The 14,811-nt window shown below is 32.8% G+C and overlaps 1 protein-coding gene across 1 annotated transcript in view; it reads right to left on the reverse strand.

Moving 5' to 3' along the window:
* The window catches only part of LOC146537366 (homeobox protein invected-like), a 54,104-nt gene that overhangs the window by 27,531 nt on the left and 11,762 nt on the right, over positions 1-14,811 (reverse strand). Inside the window, exons 2-3 of the mRNA XM_085188117.1 lie at positions 2,943-3,989; positions 2,582-2,656 (exon numbers count right to left, since the gene is read on the reverse strand). Of these exons, the coding sequence (XP_085044243.1) occupies positions 2,582-2,656; positions 2,943-3,966 (1,099 nt within the window). The 5' untranslated portion in view covers positions 3,967-3,989. The remainder of the gene's footprint in view (positions 1-2,581; positions 2,657-2,942; positions 3,990-14,811) is intronic.

Genomic DNA, 14,811 nt, shown 5'->3' on the forward strand with positions numbered 1-14,811 from the left:
TTTCACTACTTTACATCCTGTTTCTGAGGTACATACATACATACATACATACAAAAGAAATGATTCCACTAATCGAATTATTCACAGTAAGATAAAATGCAAAAAAACTAAACCTATGTTAAATTTTATATCTCATAATTTCCAGAAACGAATGCAATTCGTTATAGTGTTCGCAAATTGATATCTCTGGCTGAATGAAGCTACCATTTTTACCACCTTTTGTTATTTATTCTAAGATTTAATAAAAGTATTTTATTATAAAAATATAGCTATAATATAATTTATAAAATTTTTATGTAAAAATTGAAAGGAATAGTCATCTATATATATAAAATCGAAAGGTCACTCACTCATCACGAAATCTCAGAAACTACAAGTGCTAGGAATCTCAAATTTTGCATAGGAGTTACTTATAGCACATAGGTGCTCGCTAAGACGGGAAATTGCAATATTCGACTTCTAAGGGGTTGTTTTTGGGGTCGAAAGTTTGTATGAAATTTCGTTACTACAAATGCTACGAGTCTCAAATTTTGCATAGACGTCACTAGGACGTAGTCATGGAGACAGAAATTAATAAAAACATAGTTCACGCGGGTGAAACCGCGAGCGGGCCGCTAGTATAATATAAAAGCAACGGTTGTGAGTTCGATTCCTATTCAACGAAAGAGTTATTTTCATTTCCTTTCTCTGGTAATACGACCAAGTGCGTCGTTAAGTTACGCCACTCAACACGTAAAATCTTATTTAACTTTGACTTTAACCATGTGCTACTCTACTATATGAGGGATTGAGCGGAAGTTTCAAAGAAAATGCTTATAACTCATCAAGCTAAAACACTATATAATAATATTATAAGCTACTTCTCATGATTTACAAACAATATATATTTTAAATTTAACAAATAATACCTTATATCAATGAATATCCGATAAAACACCAAACAAGCCCCATTAAATACCCTTCCACGGTGTTATCTCAAACACCCTGTATACAGTCACGCCCCCTCTATCTTTAAGCACAGGAGCCAGGGCGCGTCCCAGAGGGACCCCTATTAAATTATGATCCCTTCAACGAGGGGTTTAGTCTGACAATTTATTGTGTAACATTTGTGGTTGTGTAAGTTTATATTTTTAAAGTGTTAACATAATGTTTTTTTTTAATTTATTTATTTATTTATTTTAGTTTCACACTGTATAACGAATATATTTATATAGCGGGGTCTGCTGAGGGCGCTTAGTGGTAGCGAGATTCAATTAGGTGCCTTACAACCAATTTTCTGGACATAGTCTGTTGATTGGCGGATGTCAACGCCGCGCTTTTTGAAACACAGTAAAATATTTTCATATATGTTTTGTTTGCTTCCTTATCCTAGTGTTAAGGCACTCCCTTCCATAATTTCTGCCATTGAAATACGAGTAGTGGAGTTAAGAACTAAAAATCTTTTTTTTTAATTGAATCCAAAAACAAAGTCGATTTCAAAAAGAAAACTCAAAACAAATAAAAAGAAACAAGTGAATAAACTTTATTCAGTGTACGGTACATTAACTACCCCAAGCTCTTAGGGGGATGAAAGAAAAAATCTGAAAATCATTTGTATTAATAAAAGCGAGGACTACCCTTATAAAAGCAAAGCTGCGTCTTCACCTTATAATCAAAGATATAATTTGGAGATGCTATAACATGCTATATGTTTGAGATACTACTCGTAGATACTCTATTTGTATTACGAGTACATACTTTATCGAGGGTTATGTGTCTATCAGTCTTTCTAGTCGTATATATGTATGCAATAAAAAGCAAAATTTTTTTTTTCCGTTCCTGTAGAAATGTCGGTAAATCCTATCTTCCTCCTCTGCTTAACCCACTTACATACCGAATTACAGCGTTCTACGCCGCGTAGTTTCCGCTGTACCTTATCTGTCACTCATACAGTTACGGAGAAGCTCTAAAGATATAGATAATTGTGGCTTCAATCTAAACTAAGTTTACAATATCTAAATATGCATTTAAAATAATACAGTATCTAATAATATAAAAAAATATATATGAATAATAAAGATATTATATTTCTTCTATGATCGAACAGCCTAACGTTTAACTGGTTCATAATTTGATAACTGTCGTTTAGGGGTCTCGAGATAAAGGGCGGTGTAACCCGGGAACGGCGATAAGCGCTGTAAACACCGTGTAATATGAAATCATTTGAGTGTTCATAAATGTATGGGATTTGCTGAGATGTTATGGGGATATGATACTAATATTATAAAGTTAAAGAATTTGTTTGGTTGACACGCTTATCGCAGGAACTACTGGTTCGATTTGAATAAGTCTTTTTGTTTTAGATAGTCCATTTATCGAGGTAGGGTATAGGCTATGGCTTCCGATTATTTCGATATGAAGACGAGGGCAAATTTGCAGGTAAAATAGCTTGTTTATTAATAATTTAACTTTTTTGACGAGATTGTTAATTGTTATCCTTCTAGTTATAGTAAATTATTATGTTTCATGGTTCTTTGGTTAGTCAACACATGTGGGAACATTGTTTCAATAAAATTTTAATTATTTAATACTATAAACTTACCGGAACTAGGCCGATCGCTGTACCTCGTACAGTACACCCACGCTGGCCACACCATTGGACCGTCGCTGGTTGTTCCTGTAAAAGCGCATAATAATTTTCCTACACGCAGTGGTTATGAGTTCAGATAAAAGATATTATTAACATATCATCTCATATAGAGAAGAAAAAAGCAAAGAAAATTCGATTCTTTATGCTTATGTCAAAAATGTGGAAAATACATATAATAATAGGATTAAAATATGTTTTAGTAGTTACTGTCTTAAACATCGCAAGATTAAATAAGTAGATCGTAATTATTTTAAATATTTAAGTATATTATTAATGTTTAATATAATATATAATACCTAAATTCGTTTCTTACCCGGGGTAGAAGATGCATTACTACCACTATCGTCGCCCTTAGAAAGGTCAATAGCACCTTTATCCGTAGGCTTCACTTCCGGTACCCGTGCTTCTATATCCTTAGGTGGCGACGCCACTTCCTTAACAGGCGTAGGCTTCACATCACACTGCCTAGACTTCAACGTTTTCCGTTTCGTCAACGGATCTGTGATACGCCTACCGAAGTCTGCTTTCAATATATTATCTATGCTAAATTTCAAACAACTCTGATTAATAAAATCCCTTTCGGATTCATTTTCTGGGGATTTTGGTGAATAATTTTGATTTTGCCGTCGATTTTCATCGATCCTATGTAACGGTTCTTGATTTTTTCTCACAAAGTTCATATTAAATTGTTGATTTATGTTCAAACTGTTTTGTGGTATCGACATTCTTGGCATTCCCGATTTGAGATCCACTTGACTCATCAAAGGATTTTGGAATAGTAATGGCTGGTTGAGGAACATTAATGGATTGGGTGTTATCGGATTGGGCCTTAAGAGAATTGGTTGGTTTATGTTTAAATTTTGACTTAGCTGCGATATCGCGTTAAGGTGCGTTTGAATGTGCTTAAAGGAGGTGAGCTGGGCATCATTTTTCTCGTGCTGGTTATAAGCTGGGGCCTCATTTCCTACTGATAACACTGTATCGTCACTACAGCAAGAGTTATCATCTACACTTATATCAGCCCTGTCTGTGTGATCGTCGTCCAATCTAGGACTGACGCTTTCCGAATTTCTGGAACCTTCCTCGAAATTTGGAGTGTTCTGCAATAGCTTATCTGTAGAAAAAACATTTTCAGGGCTATTACTCTCTCTTTCCTTCTTTAAAACATTGTGAATTGAAAAAGACGATGTATGTATTGGTCTCTCTTCGAGTTTTTCAGGTTCGTGGTATGGACTGATTGTGTCTCTGGTGTTAGGTGAATAAGGTTCCGTTTCATCATCGCTGTTGTCCTGAATTTTGATCTGATCTTGCAAATGAACGGAGGAGACCGCCGCCATATTTTTGAGTGGTTTTACGCCATCTAGAATGAAAATAATATTCAAAATTTTATTTCAGCCATAACAATATTGAGTAATTGAGTTCAAATCTCAAATCTCGGGATATAGCAGGGTAAACCCATAAGCAGGGGGAACTAAGTGTAAGAATAATCTGTTCCTCCTGATAAGACACTTCCGTTTCCCAATTTCCGACAAATTCTCGAGTGGCGCTGCTCATTTATAAACACTTAATGTTACAAGGTGTTTACAGTGTTTATCACCGTTCCCGGTTTGCCTCGTGACCAGAACAAAGAAATGAAAATATAAAATTATTCATTCCCCCCAGTGGAAATCGAATACACGACCATGATGTATACAGTCGCACACTTGCGTGCCTGCGTCACGGCGGCGTCCATCTCAGTTAAATCTTAACCTAATTGAATCTCTTTTCTTTTTCGACATAAACAGACTAAAGACAAAGTCACAAAACATAAATATGTATAATTTTGTGTAATATGCAAAGGTTATACAAAAAATTATCGCCAATATTTTCGACGCAAGCTAGACACGGATGACCCAGTGACATATTAACTTATAATAATATATATCTATATATAATAATATCTATTTGCTGTCGTTACATAAATATTGTGGAATATGTGGCAAAGTTAAACTTAACACTGCACTTTTTCAAGCTGTCTCCCGTATATAGCAGGGTAGACAAAAAGAATCTAGGATTAAAACACTCCATTCACTCACTTCTCCGCTGTATCCAACTAGAACAGAGAAATAATAACAATCGAATCCTCCGACTGTTGATTGAACTCACAACCAACACAATACACCAGAAACCATACAACTGCGCCACTATGGCAGTGCTTACTAAATAAAAATATTATCAATATCCAAATTGCTGAGATAGCTAAACGAAGTCAAATTTATTTACATTTATTATATACAGTATAAAAAAAGAAGAATGAAAGAAGGATGAATGCTTTGGAGATGTGAGTCAGCTTAGCTGATCGAATCCGCAATGAAGAGATACACAGAATGGCAGGTACTAGCGAGGATGTCACGGTGAGAATGAAGAAGAACGTGCTCAGCTGGTTTGGGCACGTCGAACAAATGAGTGATGAAAGAATGGCAAATAAGATTTATAAAGGAAAAGTGAGCGGTAAGGGGGGTAGGGGGAGACCTCAGACCTTCGAAAACACAGAATCAAAGATACTGGAGGAAAGTCACGAAAAAAGCATGAGGGGGTCCTCATTAGAGGGGTCTCTAAGGGCATGTATGAAGAGGTTGATGACAGTGGACGAGACGAAAGAGGTATGTAGAGACCGTAGTGTTTGGTGCCCCGTTCTCTCTGACTGTCCCGCTCGTAAATGGATATCGAACATACATCCATGGTTTAGTCAGACAACCAGCCTCTAAATGTTTAAATTGAATTCAATCGGAAACGATAAAATAAATGCGAATGGTTGTACCGTGATATTGTTTATGAAAACCTAACAAGTTAACCACTATGGTTGTGGTAACTGCGGTTGCTTACAAAACGAGTTATAATGTCCATACATACTCGTATGACGTATGCTCTACTTGCCAATAATTGGTGGATACGCTCGCGACCGCAGGTGTCCGGTTGAGGGTAATAGTTTTTTTTTAGTTTGGCACTTCATTTGCATTTAAACTTGATATGTTGTCGGGTTAGTTGTTATTTTAAAAAAAAGGTTTTGTTATTTAAGGAAACAAGTACTGTTAAAAAACTTATTGTATTCTTTGACAGTTCTTATTTAGTTTCTTTTTCAGTTACACGCTGTATATGGCACATAGCAAGGTTGGTATAGAAACCATTAAGCGAAACAGTCACTTTAACGAAGACTCGAGTTCAAGTCTTGTTTCTTTTAATTTTTTATACATTTTTAAGAAATATTTTTCTATCTTTACTATATTAATATTAATCATAAATATAACTTTAAATTATTTTAATGATGATCATTTATCAAAGGTTTTCTAAATTTATAAATTTTTCATATTACATTTTAACAAATCGAATATAAACCTAAACCTTTTTCAGAATACTAAAAGCTATTCAATTTTATTTTTTACTCCATTTTTTTGGCACATATCCACAATTTTCCCACCAAAACTCGACAATGGGTGAAAAATATCGATTCATTATACTAAGAAATCATTAGCCAAGTCGAGCATACTTCCACCGTGGACCACACACGTTGCGCACGCGCCGGTACAAAATCAATTTATATACAAAATTAAATTCTCACTTCGAACAAGCGAAAATCTACTTTATTTCCTTAAAAATACAGATATTTATTATCGCAAAAGTAAATTTGACTGTTTCAAGCACAAAACCATGAAAATTGAGCCTTTTATTGTACAACATAAGATCTTTATTCAAAAAATATCCAAACAAGTCTCCGAAAGTCAATTTTAAGTCATTCCAAGTGTAATTTTGGGCTCTATTTATATAGTTTTAAAGTTCAATTTGAAATTGAGAATCATTCGTTTTTCAATACAGTAATTTTCAAGTGTTCGCAGATTTATGCACCTATATAGCGATTTTTGATTTTGTTTCCGAGCATCTGTAATTGTGCTATTAATAATATAAATCAATGGTTTGTACGCGAATTGGTTTATTAATTCATCATGAAATTACTTTTATTTTATATCTTTTATGTATAGGTGTTATATTTATATAATTGAGGCTCCGAGGAAGAAGGAATAAGTTATTTTGGCTTCGCTGCTCTAGTAATAAAACCGCGGCGTTGAATATCGCGACTCAACGACGATTAGTGCGTCATAAATATATATATATATATATATATATATATATATATATATATATATATATATATATATATATATATATATATATATATACTGAAATACGCACACCAAGCCCTTTCTGATTTCTCACTTGACATAGCGGCTTCAAAACCAAATTTTGTCCCCCTTTTAAGGCTATTTTTTAGGATTTAACCACAAATATACAGTTTTCGGATTTTTTCCTGAACTAGTAGGTACAACCTGTAGATGCTAGTTACCATATTTCATAATTCTAGTTGAACCGGAAGTACCCTATTAATTTTGATTCCTCTTATGGTGTCGAAATACGTAGCACTAAGACAGGATTAAATAGGAAAAAAGTGGGATTTTCATATATATTTTTAAAGTAGACGCAAGCAAAGTTGCAGGTGAAGACTAGTTTCTAATACCTAGACTTCTATACATATTATTATATAATATAAACAAGGCTAGATTAAGATAAACTCATATATGTAATGCTCTAACATATTATAAGGTTCATAATCAACATTATCCCAGGAGATAAGAATCTACATAACTTAAAAGGTTTCATAGTTCTGGTGTGATATACGTACATATCTATGTTTCATAGGTTTTTTTATTACTTCCTTGAATAAAAAAACTTAATAAAGTTAAAGAAAAAGGAAAATTAACCATAAATTTTATTAATCAAATTAACAACAATAGCAAATTATTCTAATGGTAAAGAGATTTCAACAGGAGGAAGCAGGGGTTAATCTCAGCAACTATTGGTCCGAGTTCGAGGTTTTGAAAAAATATTTTTGTTATGGATAGACGAATTGTCGAGGTATGCTAACCGACCCCTTAATGTATTTACTAAATAGTGAATATAACCCGTTGTACCTACTGAGGTCAGAGTTACAAAAAAATCTTATTTATTTCCCTTTTATTAAGACTTTAGTTGTAACAGGCAAAACCTAGTACACAAAATCCCAAATGTGAACAAAAAACAAAATGTTTTAGCGTTCTCAAAGCTATTCTCTGTCTTTCCCACAAAATAGTATAAAAAAAAAAGCTTCATGCTGTATTCCGTACATAGCAGGGTAGGGAGAGGGAACCTGGGAACCTAGTGTTAATAAACATCGTTATCATTAAGACAATTCCGTTCCCCACTTTCCTTCAAATCTACCGAGTCTCGTCACCAGAACGAAGAAATTAAAATATTAAATGTGTATTTCATTTCCCCGAGTGGGAATCGAACCCACAGCCTATCGCGGTTATAAAGAATAAGTAAAAAAAAAAAAAGCATCCCGCAATTGAAGCTCGAATCTACTACCATCAATGAATCACGGTAATTACACTATAACGGAATGAATATTAATTATTACTTGCAAGTGCGTATATGGTACGATTACCTTGTTCCAACGCCAGGAATGTATTACTAAAGTGTGAAGTGAGGTGTCAATCATCAATAGAAGACAAACGATCGTAAAAATTTATTATATTTGTGTATCCTATTAGATTAGATATATGTGTGTTGCATGTTTTTGTCTGTCTGTTCATTAGAATTTTTAAAGAGGGTAGAATAATAATGTTTTAATAAGAATAAGAATTGTTTTAAAATATTAAGCCGACTTCAAATATCTGTGGATTGTATCAAAAATGCGAATATCTTGGAAACTACTGAACAAATTTTTGATGTAATTTGAAATGTTACCTAAACTAAAATATACCTAGTAGGTACCTACATTCAAATCAAAAGAGATCTAGACACTACTTTTAGTTTTAGTGAAATTTACGGACAAACGTACAAATATTTAAGAAATTTAACGTATATGTTTGGAAATCTAAATAAATTATCTTACTAAATTATTAGCCTATTCTAAATACAAGTTCCGCCACTCAACACCTGCTAATGTGTCACACGGGGTGTTCCCCCAAGTGGGGGTTGAAGCTACAACCATCGCGTTGACAGTTATGCGCTGTTCCACTGAGCCATGACGGTCTCAAAACAAAGAAGCTTATATAAGCAAAAATATCCAGATGAAGACAGATAAAAATACTAGTTTACTTATAAATAACAAATAATAATAAAATGTTACGACTGTCACTGTCGACACCTCGCACAGCAGAATAAGGTAAAAAACACATAAAATTTAAAATACTACTACATATTAATATATATTTATCATTTTTCCTTATTTAGTTTATTGTATAAAATATAAATAAATAATATTATAAATTTATATCGCAATTTTTTTTATATTTTATATATAAAAATATATTTCTACTGTTATTCAGTGACGAGTTCTTAAAAAATGTACTTATATCAATATAAAGTATTTTATAAATTGCTCATTTTGCTTTAAAATCCTCGCTCTGTTCACTTGTTTCTAATAGTATTGGTATAAAAAACACCCAAATAACCCACTGTACTTGCTGTCAGGTACTTTGGTCACTGAGAATGTGTCATGTCATATGTGACATACACAGTTATTTAAAGAAAGCACATAAACTTCTTAAAAACTTTTATTAAATAGTGAAATTTTTCTTAATCATGCAAAAAATTAACAATTTCCAGCACTTTTTTGACGAAAAATTATTCTATTTTAAAAATATACCCTATTATTATACAAAGAAAGTTATTTTTAAATTGTTTAAGTGACATGGCGTGAATGAACCATAACATGCTGCAGTTAGATCGTGAAAGATAAACGAAAAATATTTTATAGTTTCAATTTTAATTTAAATTGAATTATTTATTACTGTTTGTATATAAAATGTTTCATTAAAACAAAAATATGGTGACTTTTCATTATAAATTTCACACTTTTAGCATTGTGTACCTAAATGAAAATATGTTTTGTATACTTTTTTTTTTTTGGTCAATTTATGCATTGCATTCTACTATTAATTAATAGACGTCTAGACGAGTAAATTTTAAAATTTTAGTAGCAGCTTTTTTTAATATCCTATTACATTATTACAGTTTTCGATGTATTTAAGTTTTTTTTTTAAATATAGTAAGTAGTTTCTAGTAGAAATATATAGTAAGTAGGTACTTGCAAAAAATATCTTTTTATTAAATGTTTTTAGTATCTGCAACTAAAATACAGAATGAGTACTCTCACTATACATTAAAAAAAAAAACATTCTAAAAATAACTAACATAATAAAGAGAAAATAAAATTTCTAAAGTTCTCAAAGTGTCAAACAAACGTCGCTACGAAAAAAATACTCAATATCAATTTTTTATCCTTGAAAAATTTTATCAATAGTTCACTATTTTTAGGAAACGTATAAAAAAATCGAACCCGCGCCTCTTGGAAACCGTCCGAGAGGCACAACTTCGAGTCCTGGTACGCAGAGAGTGCTTGGTTTACTAGGTAATATATATGTATAAATACTTACTAAAAAAAAGCATAAAAAAATAAATGTAACGTTATCCCTTATCTCGCTACGTTAAAATTTTTATACGTTTTTTAATACTAAATATTTCCCTTTCCAAGTAAAATACCATTAAAAATATAAAAAAATATATATTTATATCCATGCATATATATCAATATAGTTATTTATTATTTAATAGCAAAAAAGTGTTTTTATCACTATGTTTACACAACCATCTCGTACAATAGGTATACCCATATATGACATACAATTTACATCATTAATATTTCTATATTAGGATGGACTTAATTGTACGTAAAAAATACTGTTTCCTTATCATCACATTATCTCGATTCACCCCGCTTATGTATAAAATAATAAAATAAAATATACATCTATAATTCTATACTAGCATTACCTATAGGGTAAAAGAGTTTATTTTAATTGAACGTGCTGATCTCAAGAACTACTGGTTAGTTTGTTATAAATAATCAATCAATTTGGTTTTTGTTGGATAGTCCATTTATTTAGAAAGCCTTCACGCCAATTTTTGTTTCTAACCTCAAGTTATATTCCGTACACAGCAGGGAAACTAGTGTTAAGATACTCTTTTCCCATTCTGGCTTGACTTACAATTATTGAAAAAAAAAAAAATATTTTGCAAATTAAATACCTTTTTGAAAAATATTGAAATTTTGGAAAAAGGTTATTGTAACAGCAAAAATGAGCTCTAAAGAAAGAAATTTTACAAAATCCATAAGAGAGAAAAAAAAACGATTGAAATATATAGGTATATAACGGTTTTCTAACAATAAAACAGCCACAGCTACAGCTTGGTGACAGACGGATAGCGAAGTCTCAATAATACGTGTTACCCTTGGGGTATGGAACCCTAAAAATCCATCAATCGGAAATAGAATCCACTGTTATCACAGAGTTAGACACACTACACTAACATTGCATTTATAATAAGAAATAAAAAATAATACCATAAAAAAATCTCACCCAAAATAACCGATATTAAGCGATTATCACAATAATTATTCGATTATGGCAATAAAATAATTGAACCGATTAAAAATCGTGCCTAATGTTAACATACGTTTAGTTTTTGTTCACTTTAAGCGTATACTGTAATTATTTGTAATTAAAATATCATGTTTTCAATCGAAATTTTCACACTTGGACGAGCTGGGTCAATAGAAAATTGCAGTGGTTCCCAAAGTTGACAGATTTACCTTCTTCTTTGTATGTTATACTAACATAAAAAGTGTGTGGTAAGTGCTGGTGGCATGGGGATCTCCCCGCGACTGACCTTCGAGAGCACATTATCGATGACACTGGAAGTATGTCCAGGCTGATGACAATAAAATAGGTATGCAGAAATGGTAGCGTTTTTTCTGGCTTGGTTATAATTAGATTTTTTGATAATATTGATTACGAATCTGCTCTATTGAATGTATATTTTTTAATTTGGAAAAAATTTTTACATATACATCGTGGCGTCGTGGTACACCGTTTGACTGGTGAGAGCTTGCGAAGAAGATTGTTATGGGTTTGATTTCCACTCGCGGGGTTGATTATATTTTAAATCATTGTTCATTTTCCCACTCTGGTAGACAGGACAAGGAGGACGAGGAGATGCGTGAGGAACATTGTCTCAAGTTTTTACACTTAATTCATTTGGCCTCCCCTTCTAGATGTGGGATACAGTGTGAAGCGGTTTAACATATATATAAATTAATAATACGAAATATAAATAAAAAAAATAAAAAAATTAAGTATCTACTTTCTTTTAGGGCTGATTCAATATACCTACATAGTTGGCCGCGACCTACAGTTTGGGACCCGCTGGTATATTGTAAAAATAGCAATGAACCAACTCACACACGCTATGACGACTTTTTAAGCGATTTTTTTCTATCAATTAAACAATATAACGTAAGATTCGAACCAGGTTACTTTTTGCGATGAAATTACGTTTTTTTAAGAAATATTGCATATAGCTTAACGAAAACCATTTTTTAATTGACTATTTCGCTTTATTAAATTAAAAAAAAAAACAACTGCGCACATAAAAGTGTTAGTATATGACATCTTATAATAATAATTGTAGCTTCGAATTTTCACTCAAGGGTAGAATACAGCAGAAATTAATTAATATAAAAATAAGAAGAAGGAAACTTGCCGTCGTGGCGCAGTTTTACGTCTGACTTTTAACTTGTTCTGGATTCGATTCCCATATTTTACGAAAATGATTGTAATTTTAACTATTTTTATTTTTTATTTTCTAGTAGTCAAAGTATGGAGTTGCGCTCCGCCATTCATTAAGCAATGTCTCGAAACTTGGCAAAAGTGGAACGAAGTGTCTTAGCAAAAAGTTCTCTCTCTCTCTCTACTCTACTATGCGTGAAGGTACCTTTATATGAAGAATAGAGTGATATTTATTTTCTTATTTTTATATTTATAGTCAAAAACATTTTACTTTTTTTATCATCCATTGAGGCATAGCAACAGTCCAACACTAGTTATCCCATAGTTAACAAGACCGTTTATATTATGGAACGATATAATTAGTATAAGTATATGCAATAACACATAATAACTCTACTATTAGTATAGCATTTACCTTCGAAACCTAATTACATGTTGTGATAAGCCTAAAAAGGTATAACTTTGACTACAAAACAGTCAACGCTAAGCGATTGTTGTATTTTTTTATTGCTGTTTACAGTTTTTTAGCTTCACTGGATAGGTAGAACCTAGTGTTGAGACACTCCGTTCACACGGAATTGGATGTGTGGCATGTTGAGTGGAGTTAGTAAGACGTCGCATTGTCATAGTATAAGAGCGAATAAATGAAAATAACTCGTATCCCTGAGTGGGAATTGAATCCGTTACCGTTGTTCGTAGTTTACAGTCATATACTTTGTGTGTCATGATGATCTCTAAAGAAAAATGATTATAAAATTTTTAATTTCCCCTCTCTTTAAATTCAACCCACCGAAAGAGCCTAGGAGGCCTGGACTTTACCTTTGAACAAATCTATTGGTGTGTGTTTTTTTTTTTATTTTTAGAGCGAATATTTTGCTATTTACACTTCTGGAGTGGGCACAATTGCGGGGTGGGCATACCCCACTCAGTCCGCCCTATTCCTACGTCCTTGACAACGACGACTTTCTAAGGATTAGGTAGTTTTTGCAGAACCTGGTATAATCGGGAGATACATAATGTAAAGAAAAATAAATATATTTTTGGGGGCCAACGTGGCGTAGTGTGTCCCAGAAAACTGTTACGATCAAATTTTAATATACTACTAAATATATTTTTAGTAATACATATTTCACCATCGCTTCGCTTCGCCTCCCGTACTACACTTCACCAAATGACTATAATGAATGATTATTAGTTTTGATTTCAAAATTGTTTGAAATTGCATATCATGTGATAATTGAGTTCAAATAGTACTGTTAAATGATACACGGTACTTATTAGCTACTTTAAATATTGCTATTTGCGTCCCTTTCATTCATATAAATTATGGTAGAGACGGGAAATGTGTAAATTAAATAATAGTGTTATTTTTAGCTTCACGCTGTATCTCACCTATAGCAGGGTTGTCAGAGAGTAAATTGTGTTAAGACACTCCGTTTCCCAAGTTTCGCTGAATTTTTGGAGGCATTAAGTGTTGAGTGGCAGAACTCAACACCGCGCTTTGCCTCAACACCAGAGCGAAGAAAATGGAAATCACCAGATTCACAGACATCACTCGTGCTTATAGTCACACGCTTGTACTCTACGACGGCCTCTTATAAATAGTAATAAATTAATAATAGTATATACATACATATACCTATAGATATAAAATACTAAAAAACACTTTTCTACACAAATAAAATAAAAAGTAAATTAGCTTCACGCTGTATTCCGCACACAGCAGGGTAGATAGAGGGAACCTAGTGCTTAGACACTCCGTTTCCCACTTTCTGCCGATTTCTGGAGGCATTGCGTGTTGATTGGCAGAACTTAACGCCACGCGTTGCCTCGTCACCAGAGCGAAGAAATGGAAATATAAATGTAAATGAACACTTCCTCGAGTGGGGATCGAACCCACAACCGTCGCGTTACAGTCACACCCCTACGTACACATACTAAGTGCTACAAGTGCTTTAGAATGTCCTGGTTCCATCATCAGACCAGCTCGTTGATACCGAATATCGAATTGTCACCTAAGCTGCTTATAATTACAAAGTTTTGTGTTCATACATTTATTATGAGAGAGCTTAGAATGTCATGTGTCATGTGTCATGTGTCATATCCAACTATGACTTATTCCCATTTGGCCACGGTGGCAAAGCCGTAAGTAAAAGCTAGCTAGGTATAATATAATTTACAACGCGTTTACTCCGCTCTGATAAGCGAACAATAACACACGTTGACTTTTATTGATTCATAAACTGTTTATATAAAGTAAATTCATGGTTGTTTTTTATATTTTTTACTTTAACAGTTTTACGGTTGATTGTGTTTGTGTTTACGGATACGGAATTGGAGGTAGTGGGTTCGATTTCCCGGTTCAAATCTAATTATATAATAATATGCTTTTATTCAGTATCTTAGGGTTTTAAAATACAGTTGTAATAATATGATTTTAATATATGAATAGTGATAGAACTCTGTTAGATACTATTT

The sequence above is a fragment of the Heliconius melpomene genome, chromosome 7 (assembly GCF_056956725.1).
Source record: "Heliconius melpomene rosina isolate 202511_hmr_F chromosome 7, ASM5695672v1, whole genome shotgun sequence".
Classification (NCBI taxonomy): domain Eukaryota; kingdom Metazoa; phylum Arthropoda; class Insecta; order Lepidoptera; family Nymphalidae; genus Heliconius; species Heliconius melpomene.